The sequence below is a fragment of the Siniperca chuatsi genome, linkage group LG16, assembly GCF_020085105.1.
Source record: "Siniperca chuatsi isolate FFG_IHB_CAS linkage group LG16, ASM2008510v1, whole genome shotgun sequence".
Taxonomy (NCBI): Eukaryota; Metazoa; Chordata; class Actinopteri; order Centrarchiformes; family Sinipercidae; genus Siniperca; species Siniperca chuatsi.
In genome coordinates, this window is record NC_058057.1 from 25674542 (window position 1) to 25700169 (window position 25628).

At 39.8% G+C, this 25628-nt stretch overlaps 2 protein-coding genes and 1 long non-coding RNA gene across 6 annotated transcripts in view; 1 reads left to right on the forward strand and 2 right to left on the reverse strand.

Moving 5' to 3' along the window:
• The window catches only part of cebpz (CCAAT enhancer binding protein zeta), a 62349-nt gene extending 43114 nt beyond the window's left edge, over positions 1 to 19235 (forward strand). Inside the window, exons 2-18 of the mRNA XM_044169053.1 lie at positions 898 to 1171; positions 2665 to 4163; positions 7174 to 7405; positions 7954 to 8113; positions 8630 to 8718; positions 9823 to 9876; positions 10069 to 10171; positions 10439 to 10498; positions 10667 to 10733; positions 11620 to 11726; positions 12178 to 12238; positions 14006 to 14184; positions 14521 to 14556; positions 15195 to 15290; positions 15543 to 15607; positions 16542 to 16623; positions 18669 to 19235. Coding sequence (XP_044024988.1) covers positions 898 to 1171; positions 2665 to 4163; positions 7174 to 7405; positions 7954 to 8113; positions 8630 to 8718; positions 9823 to 9876; positions 10069 to 10171; positions 10439 to 10498; positions 10667 to 10733; positions 11620 to 11726; positions 12178 to 12238; positions 14006 to 14184; positions 14521 to 14556; positions 15195 to 15290; positions 15543 to 15607; positions 16542 to 16623; positions 18669 to 18829 — 3325 coding nt within the window. The 3' untranslated portion in view covers positions 18830 to 19235. The remainder of the gene's footprint in view (positions 1 to 897; positions 1172 to 2664; positions 4164 to 7173; positions 7406 to 7953; positions 8114 to 8629; positions 8719 to 9822; positions 9877 to 10068; positions 10172 to 10438; positions 10499 to 10666; positions 10734 to 11619; positions 11727 to 12177; positions 12239 to 14005; positions 14185 to 14520; positions 14557 to 15194; positions 15291 to 15542; positions 15608 to 16541; positions 16624 to 18668) is intronic.
• LOC122863093 (protein CEBPZOS-like) lies at positions 17183 to 23154 on the reverse strand. 3 transcript variants are annotated; one of them, XR_006374905.1, is made up of 5 exons: positions 22997 to 23154; positions 20454 to 20571; positions 20294 to 20338; positions 18565 to 19034; positions 17183 to 18031 (listed from the first exon to the last, which is right to left on the reverse strand). XR_006374905.1 is itself a non-coding variant. In XM_044169225.1 (4 exons), exons 2-4 carry the CDS (start codon positions 20569 to 20571, stop codon positions 18883 to 18885), a joined length of 315 nt encoding a protein of 104 aa, XP_044025160.1. In that variant the 5' UTR covers positions 22997 to 23154; the 3' UTR covers positions 17183 to 18882. The 3 variants fall into 3 exon arrangements, 2 of the variants coding, with proteins under 2 accessions (XP_044025160.1, XP_044025161.1); XM_044169225.1 differs by having other exon boundaries at positions 17183 to 19034; XM_044169226.1 differs by having other exon boundaries at positions 17183 to 18965; positions 22997 to 23153.
• A 500-nt stretch (positions 23155 to 23654) lies between these two features.
• The window catches only part of LOC122863096, a 30281-nt gene continuing 28307 nt past the window's right edge, over positions 23655 to 25628 (reverse strand). For both annotated transcript variants that reach the window (XR_006374908.1, XR_006374907.1), the window contains one exon: positions 23655 to 25184. This is a non-coding gene — a long non-coding RNA (uncharacterized LOC122863096). The remainder of the gene's footprint in view (positions 25185 to 25628) is intronic.

Sequence of the window (25628 nt, forward strand, 5' to 3'; positions counted from 1 at the left end):
TTTCTTGTCGATGTCCAAACAGCCAAAAACTCTGTTAAATTTTCACTTTGACATTTTTGAAATGTAGTTTTGTCTCATCCACAGTGACTGACAGCGACCCCAAATTCTTGATCAGCAATATGAGATGCAGCCATCAGTAAAGATGTCAGAGGTCAGAGGTCGCAGCAGCCTGACAAAGATCCTGTGAAACTGGAATGAGTGTGTAAAGAAGACAAAGTCACTGATTACAAGGCAAAGGAACATGTTTCTGCATCCACTGAGCCAATCTAACGCTGTAACAAGCAAACTATATTAAGACTCATACTGAGTCTCACGTTCACACTGTGTCCAGTCCCGCGGTGTATTTGTGGCAATGACGTGTTTCACCTCCTGAAGAGAAGAAGAAGAGGAAGTCGAAGGTGTGAAGATTGTTAGTTAAGATAAATGTTTGCAATAATGCAACTTGTTTTCTTCAGATAGTGTTTATTAGCAAACAGACAGGATTCATGATGTTTGACGGCACACATGAACAGACAGGTGAAGAGTCAAACTCCTCTCCCACCAGAATTTGACTCCTGATGTCCAGGTGCAACATGTCTTTAACTGCCGGGACGTAGAGCGTCAGGCCTCCACAATATGTAGCAGCAGCTCTGTTCCTTTTGTTTTCACAGGAAATGGTTTGACATAAATAGATGTGTGAAATGAATACGTCAAGCGTCTCTGAACTCTTGCCTAACCACGTGACATCAACAGCAGGAAGTGCTTCTTCTTCGTGGTTTTCGTCTGTGTCGCACAACTTTTATATAAAAAAATCACATTGTTTTTTAATGTTTGAAGTAAATTTCTGAATCACATTTCCTTTTATAATTAAAAATATAACCTACCGAAAAAATGTAACGTACGGAAAATGTCGTTTAGGTTTTTTTCAAAAACGGAAACGCTGAGTGACGTCGCGTTCCACATCCGGGTCACGTCTCCTCATGCAGTAGCAAGCATGGCAGCCAAAAACAAGCACCGTAAAAAGTCTAAAGCGACCAGTAAAGTGACATTTGAGCCTGAAGAAAACGACGTGGAGGCTGAAAACAGCGGCGGGGAGGAAGATGAAGATTCAGCAGCCGATGAAGGTGAAGGCAGAGCGGAGAAAGACGAAGAGTTCAGCCTGGATGAGGTTTTACGGCTGGGAGGAACACAGGTGAGCCCACCAGATTAAACCTCACTGCAGGCAGGACTTCAGCAGCTTTTCTTGTTAATAAACATGGACGTGTTGGAGGGTTAACAAACATACTTATACACATGTTTTAAATTTCTGGACTGGAGTGCAGTTTATTTGTATTTTTGATGACATATAATTCTAAAGTACATTTCTAATAAACATGAGGAACTTTAGTGTAAACCATCTTGTTTTTGTAAAATGATCATTAACTGGGTTAAACCATTGTTTTCCTTACCAATATGAAAGTTTTCATTCATTATAATGGCAAAAATAATCAGGACTGTAACGTACGACGATATCCATCGATTAATCTACCAAAATATTCATATTTTAGTCTATAAACGATCAGAACTTAGTGAAAAATGCCCAGCACACCTTCCCAGAGCCATTTATGATCATATAAAACAGAGAAAAGCAGCATATCTTCACATTTGAGAAGCTGGAACTAGAGTATGTTTGATTTTTTTTTTTTTGCGTAATAAAGTACTTAGATGATTTATCAATATGAATAGTTGTCGATTAACTCTGTCAATTGATTTATTGATTAATCAACTAATCGTTTCGGCTCTAATCATAACACTAATGGAGCACCAACCGAAGATAGAAAAATCTGGAAATGTTATGGGACTTGATATTATGTGAGAACTGATTTTTGAGAAAAATTAAGGGTTTTCTGGTCTATAAAATGGTCAGTAAATTGTATATTTGGGGGTTTGGGACTTTTGCTTGGACAAAAGAAGCATTTTGAATACATCACCTTTGATATCTGGGAAATTCTAGTAGAGATATTCATTTGTTTATAGAAAAAAACGATGAAGTACGGTGGCCCTAAGCGTCAAAACACAACAACATTTTTTAAAAAACTGTTTTGTTTTCTGTAAAAATTTTGTGTTTTGACCCTCAAGACCACCGTATTTAAGCAATTAATCAATAAAATATCCGGCATATTAATAGATGTTGAAAGTAATCCTCACCTGCAGCCTGGACAGCCACTCGATTAATCAACTAATTGTTTCAGCCTAAACTAAATTTGTCAGAACTGTGTTATGAAGAAAAATGAAGGTAAAAGAAAAATATGATAAACAAGGTCTAATAAATAAGTAAAATGTCCAACAAAAACAAAATGGATAAATAACTGTTCCAGGACTGGAGAAGATTGGGGACAGAAAAATTCAAAACATCACATCAAATCAAATTTTGACACCTGATTTATTATTTTTCGGGGGAAGTTTAGTAAAATGTGACAGAAATGAGTCTTTGCCGCTTGTTAAATGTTAAACTTCTTTTGTTAAATGAAAAAAAAGTCACCACGTTTCATCACTTTGTTCTGATGAACTACAGACGAGTTGCATTAAGTTTCTGTCCAAGCCTGCGGTTTGATGTTCGGTAGTCTAGTGCAACCATTGCTAAGTCGTTATTGAGGTGTAATGACCGTTTTCTTACGTTTTTCTTCTTCTCTTGTCCATCTGTAGGCCGACTACATCATGCTTGCGAGCCTGGACGACTCCAACGACCTCGTCGACGGAGGAAAGAAAGGAGCGATAGATGACCTGGAGGAAGGTGAGCTGGAGAAATTCATCACCAAACTGGGCATCCGGGCGTTCGCCGGAGTGCAGGTCATTGCAGACGAGCCCGAGGGCGACGCTGCAGATGCTGGCGAGAAGGAAAGGAAAAAGGTGAAAGCCAAGAAAGAGGAACAAACATCCAACGCTCAGCAGAAAGTTAACAACAACCAGGGAGTGGAGGACAAACAGAGGGCGAAGAAGACAAAAGACGTTCAGACAACCGCTGGGAAAAAGGCGAAACAGAACGTGAATGTGTTTGAGTTTCAGCAGAGACAGGTCCTGCTGATCAAACCTGGAGGGAAATGGTTCGACCTGGAATACACGGCGGAGGGCTCGTCGACCCCGCAGGATCCCTCGCTGGTGTCCCAGTACAAGACGCTTGCCCAGCGACTGTTTGAGGCCGAGGTGGCGCTCTACAAGAGCAAGAAGAACCTGCAGAAAGGAGCCAACTCCAATTGGATGAAGACGGTCGTCTCCTCCGGCGTGCTGGCGGACAGGATGGCGGCCATGACGGTTCTGATCCAGGATGCTCCGGTGCACACGCTGGAGCACGTGGAGAACCTGGTGTCCTTGGTGAAGAAGAAGGGCAGCCGGCGGATGGGTCTGATGGCTCTGGACACGCTGCGAGAGCTGCTGCTGTCCGACCTGCTGCCGGAGCACAGGAAGCTCCGCCCCTTTGCCCAGCACCCGTTTGATGAGCTGGAGGAAAAGGCCAGCGGCAACCGCGACGCCCGCGACCGCCGCCTCGTCCTCTGGTACTTTGAGCACCAGCTGAAGCACCACGTGGCTGAATTCGTAGTGGCTCTGGACACGGTGGCTCACGACACGGTGGCGGCCACCAAGGCGAAGGCGCTGGCCACCGCCCACGAGATGCTGTGCAACCGTCCAGAGCAGGAGAGGGCGCTGCTCATCCAAGTCGTCAACAAGCTGGGAGACCCCGAGTACAAGACGGCGGCCAAAGCTTCGTACCTGCTGGAGACGCTGCTGCACAAACACCCCAACATGAAGGTGGTGGTGTGCTGCGAGGTGGAGCGGCTCATGTTCCGGCCCAACATCAGCCCGAAGGCGCAGTACTACGCCGTCTGCTTCCTCAGCCAGGTGATGCTGAGCCACGACGAGGCCCAGCTCGCCGCCAAACTCATCACCATCTACTTCTCGTTCTTCCGCACCTGCGTCAAGAAGAAGGACATCGAGTCGAAGATGCTGAGCGCGCTGCTGTCGGGCGTGAACAGGGCGTATCCCTACGCCGGCACCGGAGACGAGAAGGTGAAGGAGCAGCTGGACACGCTGTTCAAAGTGGTTCATCTGGTGAAGTTCAACACAGCCGTGCAGGCGCTCATGCTGCTGTTCCAGGTGATGGACTCCCAGCAGACCATCTCCGACCGATACTACGTGGCTCTGTATAGGTAAAACCATCCTCACCTGTCAAGCTGTGCCTTTTTTCCATCTCATCATTATCTACTTTTGTGTTTAGGATTATATATTGCATTTTCACTGGCAATTAAATCCTTGTAATATCAAGTTTTCCAGTCTTGTGGAATACCTGGGAGTTTTTACAAACGGGTCACTGCCACTTTTGCAGCTTGTTTCACTCCTTTACTGCATCAGACAGTCCCTCCACGAATTTGCAATCTTACAATCCCAACAATTAATCAAAATTCCAATTAATCTCAGCAAACTTTCAAGCATTTTTCCCCTGAAAAGGAAAACTGGAAAAATGCTCATCAGTTTTACAAAGCACTGCTGTTTTCCACATATAAATAATCCGAATCAGAACCACTTTAATGAGCCACGGTCAAATAAAAATGAGTCCTTGATTGCAGCAAACAAACGTGCTCTTAATTTATGGGGCCATTGTTGCTGCAGAACTATTTACAAATGTGAGTGGAGAGTTGTAACTACCTCAGTCCGTGTGTGCGCAGATTCCTGTACGCATTCACACATTCACGTTCTACTACAATAATGGTCCCATATTAATTACAGTTAGGTGGACTTGATTTCCCTAGAAGTTGTCTTCTCAGGCCGTGCTCTCTCCCAGGAACGTGAGCTTTGAGCAAGTTTCTCAAAGTTATCAAATTTGTACCATCTCTAATCTAAAACCTAAAGCTGACCCTTTGGTTTATGGAACTTGGTGGCATCGCTACCCTGTGTGGTAGGATGCACTAAGGTTACCTTACAGACTCAATTTTGGGGGGGGGGGTTACAGAAGTATGTTCAGCTTCTTAGCTAAGTGTACAGGCACAGGGCTTCACTGTGATTTTGAGAGATTCCTAAACTATTTTTCTCTCTCACTGGAACTGGTCACATATGATTATCAGAACATGAAAGATATTGGGATTTTGAGGCCAGTGGTGATATCAGTATTTGAGTTTTAAAAAATCTGATTCAGAATAATTTTTCTATCATAAACAAACATTAAATCACTTAAATGTAATTGTCCAAGATATGTACAGAGCGAGACATTTTACAGTGGAAAAATATACTCTCTGGTGGACAAACTATGTAATACAGACACATCATTGGTATTTCTGTACTGCTTACTTGCAATTTTTGATTATTAATACGATGTATTGCAAAGTAAGAATAATGTTGCTGGAAAGGCTGCAAATTGTTGCAGTTTATTTATTTTTCTAAAGCAGCTACAAATTTTCAATCATTAATTTTTTGTCACAACCATAAAAAAATAATTCTAAAGGAACTGAGGTGAAGGAAAACAGATGAAAAAATGATTTTAATAAACCAGGAAGAGACAACATGTTCAGGTCCAGCACTGTAACACAAACAAACACATGTAAATTTTAAGCAGTTGGAGCTTGGTACTGATCCTGTGACGGCCATGATTGCGGGAGCTGTCCATGGTACTCCCTATTTGACTCCTCATTGTGGCAGAGTGCCGGATTTTATTATCAAAACTATTGTAAAAAGCCCACCTGCCCACTCAACTCAGATTGTTACACAACTACTGTGAAGATAGATAGAACAAGCTTTTCCTTTTTTAAGGCCAAAATATTTCTAAATCGGTTTCTCAAACAGAGCAACAAAGATTGCATCAATTGTGAAGACACGTTCATCAATAGGACTACAATATCTGTTTTCTTACAGCACGTTTATTTCAGTACTCAGGGTGGCCAGCCCCGACAGTCTCTCCTGCGTCATGGTGCTTCTCAGATATGTTGTAATTAGTTTCAGTTTTAAGCATGGACACGGGAAGTAGGGGTTCTGAGGGGGCTGCAGCACCCCCTAGAACCGGGCTCTCACCCGCGTCCTCTCCCTCTTCATCTCCTTGCAGTTCTCATGCATTAGTTCCTGTTGTTGACTGTGTAGTTGCTGTGGCTGCTTTGACATACAGTATGTTGTTGTTTAAGTTTGCTGTCTGCTGTAGTGTAAAACACTGTTAACTATTATATTAGATATAAGTTATCCTTGCCATTCAAATTAATACAAACAAACCATGAATCTTCTTTTCCTTTCGGCTGTTCCCTTTCAGGGGTCGCAACAGCGAATCATGTGCCTCCATCTAACCCTGTCCTCTGCATCCTCTTCACTCACACCAATTAACTTCATGTCCTCTCTCACTACATCCATAAATCTCCTCTTTGGTCTTCCTCTAGACCTCCTGCCTGGCAGCTCCAGCCTCAGCATCCTTCTACCAATATATTCACAGTCTCTCCTCTGAACATGTCCAAACCACCTCGATCTGGCCTCTCTGACTTTATCTCCGAAACGTCTAACATGAGCTGTCCCTCTGATGTCCTCATTCCTGATCCCGTCCGTCCTCGTCACTCCCAAAGAGAACCTCAACATCTTAAGCTCTGCTACCTCCAGCTCTGCCTCTTGTCTTTTCTTCAGTGCCACAAACAAACCATGAATATCGCGCACCATTTAGTATGATGTCATTATAAAGACTGATCATGTCTCAGCACCCCCAACTGTGACGACTTCCAGCTTTCCTGGTTTATAGAAGGGGCTAGTGACAGTCAGAATAGTTTAATAGCCGTGGCTACATCAGGCACACTTGGTAATATGGAGTGGTGCTTTATGAATACAGGCGGGGGGTGGGGCCTGTTTGGACTGCGGGGCACCCACGCCTTGCGGCGGCTGCAGGAGTATACTTTACGGGCCAGTTTAGGTCATAAAAGCACCTCAGTATAAAAAATAAAAAAATTTAAACGTCATAAAATCTAACATCAGGACTCTGTATTGTTGCACAAATGTTACAAAAAGATTGTGAAATGTAAGAGAACGAAAGAGCAGCAACAAAAGCACAAAATGAATAATATTGTTACATAAAAGAAGAAGGATTACCTTTCATAAAGTTAGTGATTTTTAACTAAATTAGAAGAGTTTCTGTAGAAACCATAGTGAGTAAAGTAAAGTGAAAATCTAAATGTTGGCTTTTCTTCTTCTTCTCTGCAGGAAGTTGCTGGACCCTGGGCTCTCGTCATCCTCCAGACAGAGCATGTTCCTCAACCTGCTGTACAAGTCTCTGAAGGCCGACATCGTGCTGCGGCGGGTCAAAGCCTTCGCGAAGCGGCTGCTGCAGGTCAGCGCCGAGCAGAACGCCAGCTTCGCCTGTGGAGCGCTCTTCCTGGTGTCAGAGGTCATGAAGGCCAAACCGGGCCTCAAGATGCTGCTGCAGGAGGACGGGGTAAGAAGGTCGCACACATCGGCATCAGTAACTCATCAGAACGTTCATTTGAGACGTTTGAGCTAGGACTCATTGTTTTTGTGTTTTTATAAATTTTAAAAATACTCAAGACGCTCACCCTTTAACTGCAACTTCCCCGGTTCGATTGCATGCCATCCTCCTCTCTCTCCCCTTACTTCCTGTCTGCATTTACTGCTGTCCAATAATAGCAAAATGACAAACAAATAATCTTAAATAAAAGGCGGTAAAAACTAGATTTTAAAAATTGGGGGAAAAATTGGGCTGCAGCTGATGATGATAATTTTCATTATCAGTTATCTGCTGATTATTTTCTTGATAATTCGTTTGGTCTATTAAATGTTATCACGAGTGCAAGGTGACGTCTTCGTATTGCTTGTTTTGTCTGACCAACAGTCCAAAACCCAAAAATTATTACTCGATTGTTAAAATAGTTGCCAGTTATTTTTCTGTCGACCGATTAATCGATTAATCTGCTAATCGTTGCAGCTCTAGAAAAAATAATAATACTCCCTGTTGTGTTCACTCAGGATGGGGAGGAGGAGGAGTTCAAAGACCTCGCTGAAGAGAATGATGATGATGATGAAGAGGAGCGCTTTGTGGACGCCGACAAACTGAAGGAAGGAGCGAGTGCAGAGACGGAGGAGGCAAAGCCCGCGGCATCATGGGTACATCACCAGAACCTGGAAGGTCTGTGAGCCGCTCTGATTCCCATCAGCTCTGAGATTTATGATCAATAATTGGCTTTCATGTGTGTTCCTGTTGTGGATGGAAAAACAGTTTTTTGTGTTTTAAAAAAAAAAAGAAAGGAAAATCGTGATTTAAATCTTTCCAAGAGCCACAAAACATTCTTAAACTTCATATCTCCGCTGTGTTTTGTTACAGCTTTGGCTAATCTTGAAAACATTAAGATAAATATCAGGTTTTGTTTGATAATTACTGATGAGTTCTTTCACATTCATATCAAACTTTTTGGGAAAAAATGCAGATTCTGTTGCATAACAACAGCATAAATGAAAGTTTATAAAATTCTCTATGGAAATATGTTCACATTTTATGGTAGTTGCATTGTAATTATTCTGACAGTCACTGCTTGGGTGTAGTTTCCATTAAGATCTCTACATTTTAAATAGCAGATACCCTACATAGCCATGTTGCATGTTGTTGTTGTTCTTCTTGAATATTGATTTTTGTTTTTACTTCCAGGAGGGAAGAGCATGCAGAGCTACGATCCGCTGCACAGAAACCCGCTGTTCTGCGGCGCCGACCACACGACTTTATGGGAGCTACAGAGGGTGAGAAACAAACAAACATCACAATAAACACAAAGGTGTCGACTCGTCAGTGAAGCTTTTAATCAAATGGGAGCAGGCTGCTGTAGTCTGATTACTGCACTGTAGAGATGGTGAGATGTGTGGTGAAACATTAACCTGAGCTGGTTGTAAAGTAGTGATCAGAGTGTGTGTGAAATAAGTATTTATATACATGTATACAATATACACTCAGTCAACAGTTTATTAGCTGCACCGAGCTAAAACTAATACAGTCTAATACAACCGTCCAATAAATCCTCTCTTCATGAAAGTTTTTGAGTCTGCAGTTTGTGCTGCTGTTAAACTGTATCAGGTTATACTGAGAGGGTTTTCTAATATTTTGTCCACCCCATTTATATCTAAATATTACAGTATATAATAGTATATGCATTTTCATTTATTTATTATTATTTAACCATGAAGTTTCTTGAGATACACAATCTCTTTTACAAGAGATAAACACAGTCAGATGAGAACGACCACAATCACTTGGTATTCCTATGATAATATGATAATACATAAATATCTACTGTAATAGAGCTAGACCGATATATTGGCTAATTTTGGCTTCTTGCAGATGTATCAGCATCTGTGTTTGCAGATAAATAAAATAAACTGCAGCACAGAAATGCCAAACTAGGTTTGAGGTCATTTAGAAACAGTTTCACCATAAATAGTCTGTCCATCTGAGACCTGACAAGATTTTCTTTAACTGTAAAATGTGTTTTATAAACCAAGTATCAGTTGGGCTATGATTTCTAAGTTATTTTCTTTCACTATTTTGTACACTGATTTGAATGAGGAATGCATATTAATTAGTCTTAAAGTTATATTTATAATTTCACTTTTGAAATAACATGTAATAAAGCATAAAGACAAAACCTAAGACATTGGATATCATGTAGTTAAAAACTCTAATATGATAGCACGGCCTCACTAGAATAGAAACAACAAATATGACAATCATAAAAAGTTTAGTTTGGGATCTGGATCTGGTTTAATCTCGATTAAACCTTGTAGAAGTTTTTGAACCACCTAAACAGTTATTGCGCCTCTGTAATGATTCCTGTGTTTGTGCCTCTGCAGCTCGCCGTGCACTTCCACCCGTCAGTGTCGCTGTTTGCAAAAACTCTCCTGCAGGTAAAACTTCACGTCTTTTATACTCAAAGTCAAATTGTTTCGTTGAACAGAAACAAAGAGCTTCTGTGTCTGTGTCTATCTGCGGAGTTGGTGTATGTGACATTCCCACACTGACAGGATCTCTTTGTGCTGCTTGTTTCCTCTGTAAACATGTTGTATCTTAATCAGGAGTGTTACCTGTTGTGTCCACAGGGAGGGTCCATCCAGTACTCAGGTGACCCTCTGCAGGACTTCACCCTCATCAGATTCTTGGATCGATTCGTCTTCAGAAACCCCAAACAGCTGAAGGGAACACGTAATAACACAGACTTTATTTCATTGCTGATTATTAGTTCCATCCAAGTATCTTTATGCTGTATCTGTGGTGGAAAAAACAACATACAAGGCAGATTAAAACACGTGAAAGCAGAAGGAAACAATGATTTCACATATTCTGACAGTATTTACAGAGTATACTAATGTTCAGCTACAGAATAATTCAATATCTGAAAAAAATCGAAATTATTACGAATAAGGCATGGAAAAATGTTCATTTCTGCTTTAATTATTTTTTTTTTCTTAGAAAACACAGACGCTGCGGCGCTGCAGCCCAAACAGAGGTCACCTGTCAACTCTTTACAAGGTGAGATTTCTCTCGTTTTTGAGGATTTGTGTTGAATAAATTGATTGTTGTCTGATCACATATTTCATCATCACGCGAAAAGTCTCCCAACAACACCCTTCTCTACTTTGTTTTGTTTATAAAAAAAAAAGATGTATTCAGTTTTTGCAACTTTTTTCTGTCTCTCAGTGAACTGTGAGGAGTTTCTGTCTAAAGAAGAGAGTCAGATCCCTGTGGACGAAATCTTCTTCCATCGGTGAGTTCGAAACGATTCTATGCAGAAGTTATTGACAAAATTTATTATTTCTTCACATATACACGACACAACTTGTTTTTTGTGTTTAGTTAGTGAGAGAAAGAGAAAATTCTCCTCCTGCTCTCTGTGACCACCTGTACTGTGTTTTAATGCAGCCAAATTCACAGTTTAGTTTCTCGCATTAACATATTTTTCTGTTTCTGCTGTCAGACAACAGAACGAGTATGAAATTTGATCATGGCTCATAAATATTGTGTTGGTGAGGCTGCTGAGCTTCGACATCGTCAGACAGAATATACAAAAATACAGATTGATGACAGTAGCCAGGTTTCCATCCAAATGGAGCGCAAATTTTAACCAAATTTCTAGAAAATCAACCAAAGAAAATGTAAATTAATGCGTGTTTCCATCCTCTGCTGTTATACGATTATTAGGAGTTGGTTCATCGAGATAAGCAGTAGGTGGCGCTAATTCTCTAGCCTGTGCCATTAAACCATTGCAGAAGAAGAGGACACACTGAGATGACCAACCATAGACTGCATATAAAGATGGACGACATGACAGTTCTGTAAAAGTGAAGCCAGTATATGTCACGAACCCTTGGTTTTTGTGTGACTGTCTTTATTGTAGATTTACATTTGATTCCAGGTTTTAAAAAGTCTCAGATGTAACTTGCTGAGTTCTCTGCAAACTCTGAAAATGATCAATCACCAATAATCAATACAACCTACTGCTTCATCAAACCATCACATCCCTTGTTTATATTGGTTAATAAGCTTTTACTGTCTGTCGTTCTGTCGCAGATTCACTCATATTTTGGACAAAATGTGTCTCGAGTCAGCAGATTGATGCAGCTTATGATGTTTTTTTTTTGTTCCCTCAACAGCTTCTTCAAGAAACGGCAGCAGGAGAAGCAGCTTCGTCGGCCGCGAGCAGACGGCGATAACGAGAGCGTGGAGGACGTGGACGATGACGAGTTTGAGAAAATACTTGGTGAGTGGAGACACTCGGTGCTGTTAGAGCAGGGGGAACTAAAGGACTGCAGAAGTTGCCAGAAACTCTTTGCCAGAAAGTTTTTCAGTTCATGTCAGCTGACTTCAGCTAGCAAAGTTTGGACTTCCTGCTGCAAACATTCAGTAATAATAACACAAAATAACCTGCCGATAATGAATAAGCAAACATCAAAGTAAAAGTCATTAATACTATTGTACTTTTACTTTGAAATTTAAGGATTTAACTTGTCTTGGAAAATAATTAAATTACTAAAAACAGTATTTTGGTTTGTTTTTAAGCTGAAAATGATCTTTAATTTCTGAATGAATAGTATGTTGTTGCTTTTTCTTGTGGTTTTGTTGTCCCTGTTATAAACCTCTTGTGTAAATGATTTAATCCAGTTTTAACAAATTATAAACAGTTAGTATTTCTGTGACTTGTTTTTGAACAGATTCCTGTGAGCAAGACTCTTACTTCACTGACCTGGCACATGACGATCTGGACTTTGCAGGGTGAGCAGACCAGTTCTCGGGTTTAGTTTTTAACCACCTGGCAGGTCAGTTTATTTTTCTGTTCCATATGAACGCCACAAACCACAAACGGGCAGAAAACAACAGAAAAGTGACATTTTCCCAGTACAGAGCAGCAGCTGACTGCGTCAATATAACATTGTGCTGAATATTGAACTAATGCTACCTTCAGATGGGGTCGTGTTTACCGTGCTCACGAGAAGAGTCCATATGAACGTCCCCCCTCTTGTGGTAATCACGACCTCATAAGTGGAAATTTTCTGAAAGCTCTGAGTTCACGAGTTGTGACGTGCTTGCTGACATTTTCAGAAATAGTGGAGGCCATGGGAGTTCAATTTTTAGGGGATGGTTAGTTATCTCTCTCTCTCTCTCTCTCTCTCTCTCTCTCTCTCTATAAATATATATATATTGTAATTCTTTGTAAATCTCATTACTTATTCTTTCACATGGCGTTGAAATACAAAGCAAGTCAACATTTCTTAAAAAGAAGCGAAGAACAAGAGAACAAAGAGGAGTCTTTTGGCATCCATGTTCTCACGACTTAACCACTTGAATGCCAAGAATATCGTGTACACGACTTCCCGTGTTGTAACCACGAGCTCATCAGTTCCATTTGAAGGCAGCATAATAACACAGTTAAGGTATTTTACTCTTTGAAGCTGAAATGCGCTGAGATCTTGTTGCCTCACCTGCAGCGTTGTCCTCCATCTTTTGTTTCAATAGAGCATAAAGAGAAACGGGAGTTTTGGAAGTTGGCCGTGCTAGCAGCATGACTCTATGGATGACAATGAATTGCTATGAGATATGTACAGACATTCATGATCCCCAGATGATGTATCATAATGACTTTAATGAGCCCCTGACTTTTCCCGTAGCTCCACCATGACGTTCACATTCGTGGTTTTTAGTGAAATATCTCAACAACTGTTGGATGGATTGCCGTGACATTTGGTTCATATATTCATGGTCCCCAGAGGATGTGGTCCACTGACTTGTGCCATCGTCAAGTCAACATTTTAATTTGTCCCATACTTTGGATTATAAGCACAGTAATGGCAGTCCCATCAGCCTCGGCTGCAGTTTGTGTTTAGTGCTAATTAGCTCATATTAGCATGCTTACACGCTAAAGTAAGATGGTGAGCCTGGTGAACATGATACCTGCTAAACATTAGCGTGGTCATTTTGACCATGTTAGTAGACGTTAGCATTTAGCTCAAAGCACTGCGGCACTGCAACAACAGTAAGCATGGAGGAGATTCAAGTCGTACTGCTGTTGATCGTGATTTTCTGCTTTGCACATGGGGTCATTGAGTCAAGCTGGAAAAGAGACGAGCAGTAGTAGCAAAGCTTTTTTTTCTGTAACTCCTCGTTGTGTGGAAGCACAATGAACAAAAAACTAACTGGTTTGCAGCTGCAGATTTTAAAAAATGGTGGGTGAAATACTTGCTGCGTGTACTTGACCAATCAGAAATGTTCATCTCTGCAAGCCCCACCCCCAAAGTTCCTGTACTTTTGGAAGTACTACCCCAGGGACTTTTTGGGGGGTAAAATAATGTCCCTGGAACTTAATTTAGAACCTGGTTCCTCCAAAGGTTCCTAGTCCCTGGTGGAAATGTGGATTAAGTCTTACACCACCAGCGGTAACAATCCAAGAAGAGAGAAGTTGTCTTTATATTTTTTACGTTTTGATTGAATGATTAATTTCAGCAACATCTTGACTGAATCTTCTCCCTCTTCTCTGTTTGTCAGCAATGTGAAGAGTAAAAAAGGTAAGAAAGGCGCAGAGGACTCCGACTCGGACATGGACGACTCGGACGACGAGGAGGTGTCTCTGGGCAGTATGGACGAGGAAGACTTCGGAGATGAGCTGGAGGAGGAAGGAGGGATGTTCATGGATCCTGGTGGAAGCGGAGACGATGATGATGAAGGTAGGGAGTTTGCTTATCATTTTTCATGCGTTACTTACGGATTTGTTCCTGTATTTTTTGTCAATTTCCTCATTTCATATTGTATATACATTTAAATTGAGATTATATTTATGTTAATATTCATGTGTTATTGGTGCATATTCTTGTACATGCTTTTGTCCAGGTTCATTGAGTATGTAGGGTTTCAGTGTCTTGTTCAAGGTGATTTTGGCTGATTTAAGGCTTTGAACCTGTGATCTTACAGGTACAGAACCTTCTCTGCCCTGGATACTAAATTAAATATCTTCCTTCTTTCCTTTTTAATTTATTTGCTTTTTTGTGCGTGTCTTCTTTCAGTTCCAGAGCTGGAGGATGACGATGCTGCATTCGGTGGTGAGCACAAGTTTACATACAAATCTTCAATCCAGTTTCATCCACACAGTATTCATCAAATATACATCATGTACATGCGGCCTATTCAATTGGCGGCCCGAGGGCCACATCCGGCCCGGAAGCATCCTCCGAGTGGCCCAGCATACATAAATCTGATATATGACAAAATAAGTAAACTACATGTGTATGGAAGTAGCTAACGAGTGAGCCATCTCGCTTCCTTCTCATCTCTGTTGAGATTCCACATGTGCAGCACCGATCAGGCAGGATGTTTACGGATGTAGCGACACCGCCAATCATATCTTTCACAAATCAACGTTTTCTCTTTTCCCAAGCTTAGTAGCTTTTTAAAACATCTGACTGTTGACAGTCACAAAAATATTAGAAACCTAAAAAGAGAGAACACTTTGAAACAATGCAACCATTAACTAACCATTGTTACAGACCACATCAGAGCGCCACGCCTACATTTCCATATGAACATCATATACATATAAAAAGATATTAAATAAATATTTAAATTTATTAGAAAATAATTAATGAGCTACTCTTTAAAAACATCATTAACATCATTATATATCCATTAACTTGTTCCTATTTCCTGCTTCAAATAATGAAATCAACTTTTCTCTGTGCAGATTCAGACGATGAGGTGGAAGTTCCAGATATCACTCCTCGCACCAAGAAGGGGAAAAGGAAATCCTCAGAGGAGCTCGACTTCTCTGGATCTTTAGGTTAGTTTAACTTATTCTTAATATTTACCCCTCCTTTAATGTGTCTTGTTTTTATTTGTAGAATTTAGTCTTCCAAAGTGTTTTAACTTAAGGTTTCAGACTGTTGATTTCAGAATCAGAAATACTTTATTGATCCCCGAGGGGAAACTCTTTTGTTCCCTGCTTTTGTGACCGTTTTGAAAACTGATGTTCCAGCTGCTGTTTGTCGACTCGTTGTAAAGTTGTTTTATCGATCGCTGCTCCTTCTCACAGGTTCCAAACAGGGGAAGAAGAAGAAAGGAAAGAAAGATGGAGCCGTGTTTGCTTCTGCCGAAGAGGTGAGCTGATAAAAAGACAACTCTTTTTTTTTTTGTTTTTTATTTATTTTTTTATTGAAATGTTACAACTTAAAATCTACCCTGACCCTCTGCAAGTGGAAAAATATCTTAATGGCGCTTTGATGGAAAACTTTGAGAAAAACAGGAGGAAGAAACGCAGAGCAGATTAATATTTTACCTATAATCCGTCTCTGCTTCGGTCGGTGCAACTGGCTGCATATACTGCGGTCGCTATCTGGTGAAAACCTTGTATCTCGCATTTAGGTGACGTTCATGCTTTCAAACAAAAGGATGACCTGCTCCTACTCGGGTTCAGGGCTGCAACTAATGATTATTTTTGTTATTCAACAACTACTTTATTGCAGACGACACACTTCATATGGAACGAGAACACTTCCTGTTTGTTTTTTCCACAATAAGAGCTCCCCACTTCTTACCAATACATGATAACACGTAAATTCTCATACAGGCAGTTATTTGGCAACCTGAATATAACACAACCAGCAGGAAAATATTATAAGAACATCAACAATTTTCACTATCATTAATCTGTCAATTATTTTTAGATTCATCATTTTGTCTGTAAAAACTTTGAACTCTGTAAAGTCCTACAACTAAAAACACAAAGATATTCAGTTTATTTAGATTTTGGCATTTTGCTTGAAAAATGACTCAAATAGTTGATTAATGCAAACTATTTTGATAATTGATCAACCACTTGTTTCATATCTACTTGGGTTGATGCAATTTTTCCAACCTCTTAGTCTCATAAAACAATTTTCTGTCATTCAGCCGAAACACGGCTGATTTTGTCTTCTTCCAAATAAGTTGATGTTTTGGAGATACAAGGTTTTCACCTGGCAAACAGCAAATAGGCCTGTATGACATAAAAACTGTTACTGGATTAGAAACTTGATTTTTTTTTTTTTTTCAGTTTGGCTCCCTGTTGGATGAGAACGCCGGCTCCATGTTTGACAACATCGGACTGAACGCTATGGCCAACACCGACAAAGCAGGTAGGACACCTGAGTGATCGGGCTGATCAAGAGCTTCATCCTTTAACGTCTCATGCTGGCACAGAAACGACCAGAGATGACCAGTGTTATTATAGACTGAAGGGGCTGTATTTTATGTCTGATAACACGTCATTTTAGGGTTTGTCTTCTATATGTCTGTTGAACTAAATGAGACAAAGAAAACAAAATATAAAAACAAAGCAACAAAAAGGATAGAAAATAGAAACAAAGTATGAAAATAATCACAGAGAAACAGCACCTACTCCTTTATCCTTACAATTCTTATTAGGACATTTTTTTGTAAATGAAAAGTGCTATATAAATAACATTATTATAAGAGAAAGTTCTATAAAAATAGTAATAGACGATGTCTAAAGTATATTTGTCATTTTCCCTTTTTGATTCCAAATTAAATAATGTTTAGTTTCTGAGAAAGATAAACAAATTTGTTTGATTTGACAAACAGGTTTGTCTGACACATACAAATATATAATAGGTCTCCAGTAGAGATCTTTATGCTCTGAGCATCATGTTAAGAGAGAAAAAAAGAGGAGATGAAGCCAGAAAACAACCGAAAGGTTTTTATTCAGTTTGCTGGATACCAGCCAGGTTTAATAAAACTTCTCCACAGAGACAAAAATCACAGATCAGTTGGACAACAGCAGTCACTGCACTTTTTTTTTTTTTTTTTTTTTTAAATAAAAACACTACTTCTCCCAGCTCAGGAGCCTCATTTATACTTGAAGAGAGAAGTCCAGTGTTTGTCAACAAGGGCCATATTCTCATATTTCTGTCTATTGTGATTATTGGTCATGATAACATTTTCACTCTCGAGCTCTGTTGTAAAGATTTGGGAATCACGGAGAGCAAGCGGCCTACGGCTTTCCAAAAAACGTCAGTAAAAGACAAAATCGTCCCCAGGAGCTGCTGTAGCAAACTGTGGGACAGGTAGGTCCCTGCCCTGGAGAGGAGGGCAATCTGGCTGTTTGGGGGTGACATGGCACCACTCACCGGATGCTTAAATGGCATCTGTAGGAGACAATGTGGTCTGGCAACATCCACGATCTGTTGGTCCAGATTGCTCTGAAAGTTTGTGGCCTCGTGCATCCCAAGCGTGGAGAAGAGGGTCCCCCGACTCCCACCAGGTCCTGCTCGAAATCTATGCCCACAAACTTGCAGGCATGGTGGACCGACACTGCCCGAACTGAATGAGGGTCCGCTTGATGTTTAGGAAATAGCAGGAGTTTGCTTGATCCAGCAAGTTGCTAGTCACCTGCTTCTGGATAGTGGGCCTGCTCTTGTTCTTAGCAGAGAGGCCCCACAGCAACGTTTTGAAGTTGTCTGTAAGTGAGTTAAGCAGCCTGAGTGGTGCTGGGGGGGACTGCAGCCATCATGTTTCCCAAAATCTCTACAACAGAGATGGTGAGTAAAATGTCATCATTGAAAATGGACTAAAATGAGAACAAGACCCAGGTTGACAAATGCTGGAATTTCTCTCAAGATAAATCTTCTAAGATAAGTCTGGTGATATTATATATTTTTAATAAATCCCATCAAAAGATGAAAACCAACACTGACTATCTACTAACAAGTATTGTTTGTATGTCAAAGCCTGATATGTCTTCTTCCTAGTTTATTCTGACTCCCACACACCGTCCTGCTGCCCCAAATACTCACTAGAGCACCAAATGTGGATTCATCCGCCGCTGAAAATAGTCCCCAACAAATGCACTATTTCCTCCTGTTTGAGTAATGTTTAATTAAAAAATACAGTGACCAGCTGCTTTAGTAAATTCCTGAGCCATTTTAAAGATTTACATCTTGAGTAGGAACCAATGGGCTACAAGCTGAGAGCCGCAGACAGGAAGTCAGGCTAACACATTGTTGGTTTTGGTCTTTTCTTGGGATTTGTTGACAATAAGAAATATTCACCACACCAACCGTATCGTTAGAATCTCTTCCCACTGCGTGCTCGCATCAGATCCAGGCAGTAATGTCGACATCCTTTCCTTGTCTTTTCTAACACTTCCTGTTTGTCCCCGCAGGCCTGAAGCAGCTGAAGTGGGAGGCTCAGCGCGACGACTGGGTCCACGGGCGCGACGCCAAGACGCTGCGCAAGAAGAAGACCATGTTCAACAAGAAGAAGATGTTCGGACGAGCCAGGCCAGGAGGCAAGACGCTCAGCAACAAGAAGAGGAAGAAGTAGCAGCCGCTGCGTGTTTGTTGTTGTGGACTTTGAACCGACTGACGGTGACCGCTTCAGTCCTGTTTGGCCGACCAGGCTTCGTGGTCTCTCTCTCGGATGCCGTAGACCCCCGCCCACTCGTTGGACTGGTAGTAAACTGGGAGGAAGCAGACGAGCAGAAAGTGGTTTTCAGATCCAGTCAGCTGATGAAAGATGACATCATGATCTGAAGAGGAGCCATGTTTAGTTTTTTGTAAAAGACTTTTTGGTATATGGGCCATTACGTTGTCATGGTTACATGATTGTGTGTACATTTACCAATTTAATACAAAACAGATTTATCTTGTATCTATTGTAACTCTGTTCATTCTGCCGCTGTGTTATATGAAAACTTGCACATCAACAGAAATTAAAATATTCTGACGCAGTTTATGGTTTGTTTATACAAGTAATTTTATAGACCGCAGACAAAAATGCCCATATTTTCAGTTATGATCAATTAAACAATTTTTGTCTGTTCTCCACCTATGACTCAATTACATAGTGAACATTTTTGCCTTAATTACAAAGACAAAATATTATACCTGAGGTTGGGTTAAATATGATTCTGGCAGCTAATCTTATCTGAGATTTCAGGCTAGTTTGTTCAAAATATTAGTGCTTCGATTTTTTTCTTCTGTATTTAATTGTCACATGCACCAAACGAAAGTTCAGGTTAACACTTTGTGTAACATTGATGAATAATATTGTGGAATTTTAACCTGCAGAGGCTCCACATCTCATAGGTAAACGTGTTTTTATTAGAGCTGAAAACGTTAACCTAATGGTGAATTGACTTGAATTTAATCTGCAAGAATTTTGATAATCAATTCATTCTTAAGTCTTTTTTTTTTCTAGTAAAACTGGCAAAAATTAATTTGTTCTAGCATCTCAAATGTGAATATTTGATATTAAACTTTAAATCTTTAAGCTTTGGACTGTTGGTCGGCCCAAACAAGACATCATTAGTTGCAGACCAGTTTATATATATATTCCATATTTAATATATAATCATGTATTTAATCATGTAGGCTGACAGTATTCTGAGATGTTTTTGTTGAATAACTCATTTAAGAGGTGAGTCAAACTTCACAGAACATTAATTAATTGTCTAAATTAATCAGATCTGTTCATAACAATAACGTGAGCCCTGCATTGTAACTCAGTGGAGCCGTTACTTTTAAATAAATATGGCGTCTGTTCTACGTAGTTATAACAGCAGGTTTAGTGAACAAAACCTGGATAATTGACTGAGGTGAGCTGGACTCTTTCTGATTTTAAGGCTCACGAACATTTTATTCATTTAGCATCTGAGATATTGTATTAAAAGTTGTAATTGAATGTCAAACATCAACAACACCTTGTAACACTACATTTAGTTAAAGCCCAATCCTGACACAAACCACAGTGAATGACAATGGAGGATAAATGTCTTCATCTGCTCACCTTCTAGCACTGATGGAAACCTCCTGTTCATGGTGTTCCTGAAATCTGCAGGTGGAGGAAATAAATTTTTTTAGAAGATATAAAGTCAGTCAACACAGATCCAAGTGTTCTTCAGCTTGTGTCTGACACTGATTATTTTATCATAGTATTTTACTGATACCTTGACTGTTGTTCATCATGTGAAACAGACCGTAAGCCCCGAAGACGCCCAGCAGCTCCAGAGCGATCACTCCCTTCATGAGTCTCTTGGCCAGAGGTTCCAGAGGTTTGGGAGGCATCTGACGAGAGATCAACACGTACAAACACAACTTTACTTACACTAACAAGGATGAAAACTGTTCAGTGTAACCCATGATACAAACACAGTTCTCCTTCATTCATTTTCAGTACGCTTTGAAAGTCAACTTACAAAGACCTGAACTTGTTTGTGAATCTCAACAACTACAGTGGTGTGAAAAAGTGTTTGCCCCCTTCCTGATTTCTTATTTTTTTGCATGTTTGTCACACTTAAATGTTTCAGATCATCAAACAAATTTAAATATGAGTCAAAGATAACACAAGTAAACACAAAATGCAGTTTTTAAATGAAGGTTGTTATTATTAAGGGAAAACAAAATCCAAACCTACATGGCCCTGTGTGAAATAGTGATTGCCCCCTAAACCTAATAACTGGTTGGGCCACCCTTCAATCAAGCGTTTGCGATAACTTGCAGTGAGCCTTTTACAGCGCTGTGGAGGAATTTTGGCCCACTCATCTTTGCAGAATTGTTGTAATTCAGCCACATTGGAGGGTTTTCGAGCATGAACTGCCTTTTTAAGGTCACGCCACAGCATCTCAATAGGATTCAGGTCAGGACTTTGACTAGGCCACTCCAAAGTCTTCATTTTGTTCTTCTTCAGCCATTCAGAGACCCCACAACAACATCCAAAGAACTGCAGGCCTCACTTGCCTCAGTTCAGGTCAGTGTTCATGACTCCACCATAAGAAAGAGACTGGGCAAAAAAAAAAACAGCCCCAGACCATCACACTACCACCACCATATTTTACTGTTGGTATGATGATCTTTTTCTGAAATGCAGTATTACTTTTACGCCAGATGTAACGGGACACACACCTTCCAAAAAGTTCAACTTTTGTCTCGTCAGTCCACAGAGTATTTTCCCAAAAGTCTTGGGGATCATCAAGATGTTTTCTGGCAAAAATGAGACGAGCCTTAGTGTTCTTTTTGCTCAGCAGTGGTTTTCGTCTTGGAGCTCTGCCATGTAGGCCGTTTTTGCCCAGTCTCTTTCTTATGGTGGAGTCATGAACACTGACCTGAACTGAGGCAAGTGAGGCCTGCAGTTCTTTGGATGTTGTTGTGGGGTCTCTGAATGGCTGAAGAAGAACAAAATGAAGACTTGATTGCAGTTGTTGCTGCTGAGGGTGGCCCAACCAGTTATTAGGTTTAGGGGGCAATCACTATTTCACACAGGGCCATGTAGGTTTGGATTTTGTTTTCCCTTAATAATAACAACCTTCATTTAAAAACTGCATTTTGTGTTTACTTGTGTTATCTTTGACTAATATTTAAATTAGTTTGATGATCTGAAACATTTAAGTGTGACAAACAGTGGGGGCAAACACTTTTTCACACCGCTGTACATCAAGCAATAAAATTTTAATAAAAAAACAAAACAAAACACGGTTTTCAGTGGAACTATTTTCTTTCTACCAAAGCAAATTGGAAAAAAATATTTTAACAAAATATAAATTATTTTGTTAAAAATTAGACAGCGAGGTCTGGATTATCATGACATTTTTAAATTTCTCACCCTTTAATGTCTTATTCTTGTCTTTTATCCTCTTGCAACGTCTCAGAGAAGCCAAATCAGTGCACATTTTTAAAAAAAGCACCATAAACCCACTTGGTTTTTCTCTCTCTTTTAAATGTTGCTCTATAAATCAGGATTATTAGCAGGCCTGAAACAATTAGTCAATTAATCGATTAGTTGATCAACAGAAAAGTAATGGCCCACTATTTTGAATAATCAGCAGATTGATCGATAATGAAAATATTTGTTATAATATGTAGTGATTTTCACTGGCAGTGTGCAATCAACTGAAATTATGTTGAAATTATTTCAGCCTCATTTTGTGCAAGCATGCAAAATTATTTGAGGTATTTTGTTCATTTTATTCTTTATTTTTAAATCTTATTTTATTGCAATTCCTTCCGATGTTATAAAACTACTGCTTCTCATGCTCTCATTGCTACAATTTGTTGTCCTGAAATATTGTAACCACGATTTAACCCAATTAAAACACCTTGTAACTTTGTTCTGAAAGGTAAATAATTAAGTTTATTATTATTATTACTACAAGTCCTGAAGCTACCGTCGAAATACTGACTAACAATAATCGTTTCCAGGTTGTTGAGCACAAAAATGAATGTTACAATTATATTTATTTAATGGAGAAAATGTTTGGTAGAGCTAAATTAAATATTTATCAAATTCATTAACATGCATTCAGAGAAACAGTCACTTTAATTACAAAGAAATAACTTCCATCCATTTTCCGTCATGATTTTGGGTCACGGCTACTAACGTTAGCTAATTAGTTAGCAAACAGCTCCAGCGTTCATGAAGAATAAACTAGAAACTAAATGTTCGTGTTCGCTTTAACTTCCTGTTTACGTCCTTTTAACTCTTAAACAAACTTACCTTCAGATTCGCGGTAGAGAAAACAACTGAATGGGTTTTTATAAATAAATCCAAACAGTACAAGTTGCTAAAATAACTCCAAAGATCCTCTGCCCTTGTGTTGTACAAGTTAAGCTAACAAAGCTAACAGCCTACTACTTCCTGAGTACGGAAGCTCGGTTGGTACAAATCATCGACAACCGTAGCGACTTTTTCCATTTAACTGACGGTCTCATGCAGTTATTAAAGAGGACTACTATTAATATAATGATAATAATAATAAAATAATAATAATAATAATAATAATAATAATAATAATTATTATTATTATTATTATTATCATTAGTTATTATTATTATTATTAGAGTCATTAGTCTCACTTCAGTTTAATTAATTTTAATAATAATAATTTCCGGTGGCACACTCCTGGCTCTTTAATATTACAACTGAAAGATTTTTTTTTATTTAACAGAAAGAAAAGAGTCAGATCATTAAAATATCAAACTTGAAGTAGTGTGTGGTGTTCGGCGAGTGCGATTTTGACAAGAAAGACAACAATGATGAACAACAACGAAAAATGAAAGACAATTACTACAATTAGGTAAATAAAGAAGTGAAGTAAAAGTGAGTGGGAAAATAAGGAAAAAACAAAAAACCTGAAGCCAAATAAACAAATAAATGTGTGTGTAATGATTACATTTATTAAGCTATTAAATAAATTCAATATCACTTCCCTTGAAAGAAATATTTAGTCTAATTTTCTGTGAAAAGGTGATCAGGCCATAAAAGCATATAGCCCTTAGTCTCTGTAGTGTTCGTCTTTTCTGCAGAAATGACCAAATTACAGACGTCTCCCTTTGTGATCTTCAAACAGGTGTATCATCTCACACCTGGACAAAGATGCAAATCCAACTGCTTACTTATCTTGTGCCCACGCTGCGTACACAATTTTTTATTATATTTTAAAAACAGATGCAGAGTTGTGATTTCATTCTGCTGTAGCTGCAGGAGCTCACCAGTAGGTATCAGTGTGGTCACAATGTGCAACAAAACACAGCTCTCGTTGAGAGGAAAGTTCAGTTAAACCTGTGACTTTTACCAGAGAAACTGAAAGAAAACATATAGATTTACCTGTGAGAAGTCTGCAGGTAAAAGACTCAGCAAGGAGAATCTTTGGTCAGTGAGAAAGAAAGCTTAATTCATAAAACATGCAAAGAAATTAGAATTTACGTGTAATCATTAAGCAGAGAAAACACCAATTTGTGGGTGTTTGGAAATGAAATTTCCTTCATGTAGACTCAGTATTCTCGCAGGTGAGTGAGCACCTGCTGCAGGTTTGATTCCCAGCGTACAGTATGTGGATGCTGCAGGTCTCCGCTGTTCCCCCGGGACTCTCAGCAGACCGGCAGCTGCACAAGTCTAAACTAAGAGACAATATTTGTTCACCTGAAGCACATCAGTTTACAGCCGCAGGTTGAAGTTTTGGCGGAGGAGGAAATAATCTGACTGGCTTTTTAAAGAGAACTTCTATGTTTCTTAACACAAACTTCATAGAAAATATAACAGTACTGCACCTCTACAGATGCATGTGTTAGTTTAGTGAGTCAGGTATTTGTGTGTGTGTGAGGACGGGTGGATCAGGAGAGGGGGGTCAATGAGACTACACATGCACAGGGCCCAGATTTTCACGCTGTGCACCTGCACGGGGGCTCGAGGAAGGTTTCAAATTGTGTGTGTGTGTGTGTTTTTTTTTTAGAAACTGTTCTTGTTTTAGTGAAAAATCTAAAGGAACATTTCACAGGTTGCTTTCAATCAGTAACTTGTATTGTGAGCATGTTTTAAAAGAGCTAGTCTTTACTTTCATTACTCCAGTAGATTTTTGCACCTCACGTAGATGTTTCAGCCCTCTTTCTCAGTACCTCGTGTGACCCACTGAGCCACACTGGACTACAAAAGGGAAAAATATTTTGGGTTGTTTGACGTCCGCACAGGGAGGACAAGTTGTGTGTGTGCAGAGAGCACGGTGGTCCGACTTCTCTTGTTCCTTCACCTCGGCTGTGTGTACCGTCTGTCCTGTCGTCTTTTCAGATTCCTCGCCAGGTAAACACACTCGGTCAGACCACAAACAGTAAACCCTGCAGCCGAGGAGGAGGAGGAGGAGGAGGAGGAGGAGGAAGATCCCAGACAGCCTCCACTCTGCTTGTTACTCCTATAGAACAGAACACAAATAAAACAGCGAACCAAAATCACCCCAAACTGTGGGATGTCCATTTTTCATGAGTTCATTTCATTCTGATTGCCACTATCAATTTCTAGATCTACAGGAGCATAAAATATACCACAATGCATTGCAGCAGAAAGACATTTGGGGGGTTTGGGAGACATTTCTGGGAATCTAACAGACAGACAAGGCAGGTTCAAGGAAATCTCATTAAAACAATAAAGGGGCAATGTGATTAATCATGTGATATGAGATTGTTTTCAAAAATTTACTTTAAAGTTCATTAGATCATAAGATTTTCATGAAATCAAACCCCATTCGATGTATTTACGGTTTGCTGTTACCTCTCTGTTTAACAGTTTTCATTGTTAGTGGCGGAGTTACAGCAGTGGTGGAAGATCTTTTACTTAAAAGTAGTAAAACCTCAAGTGA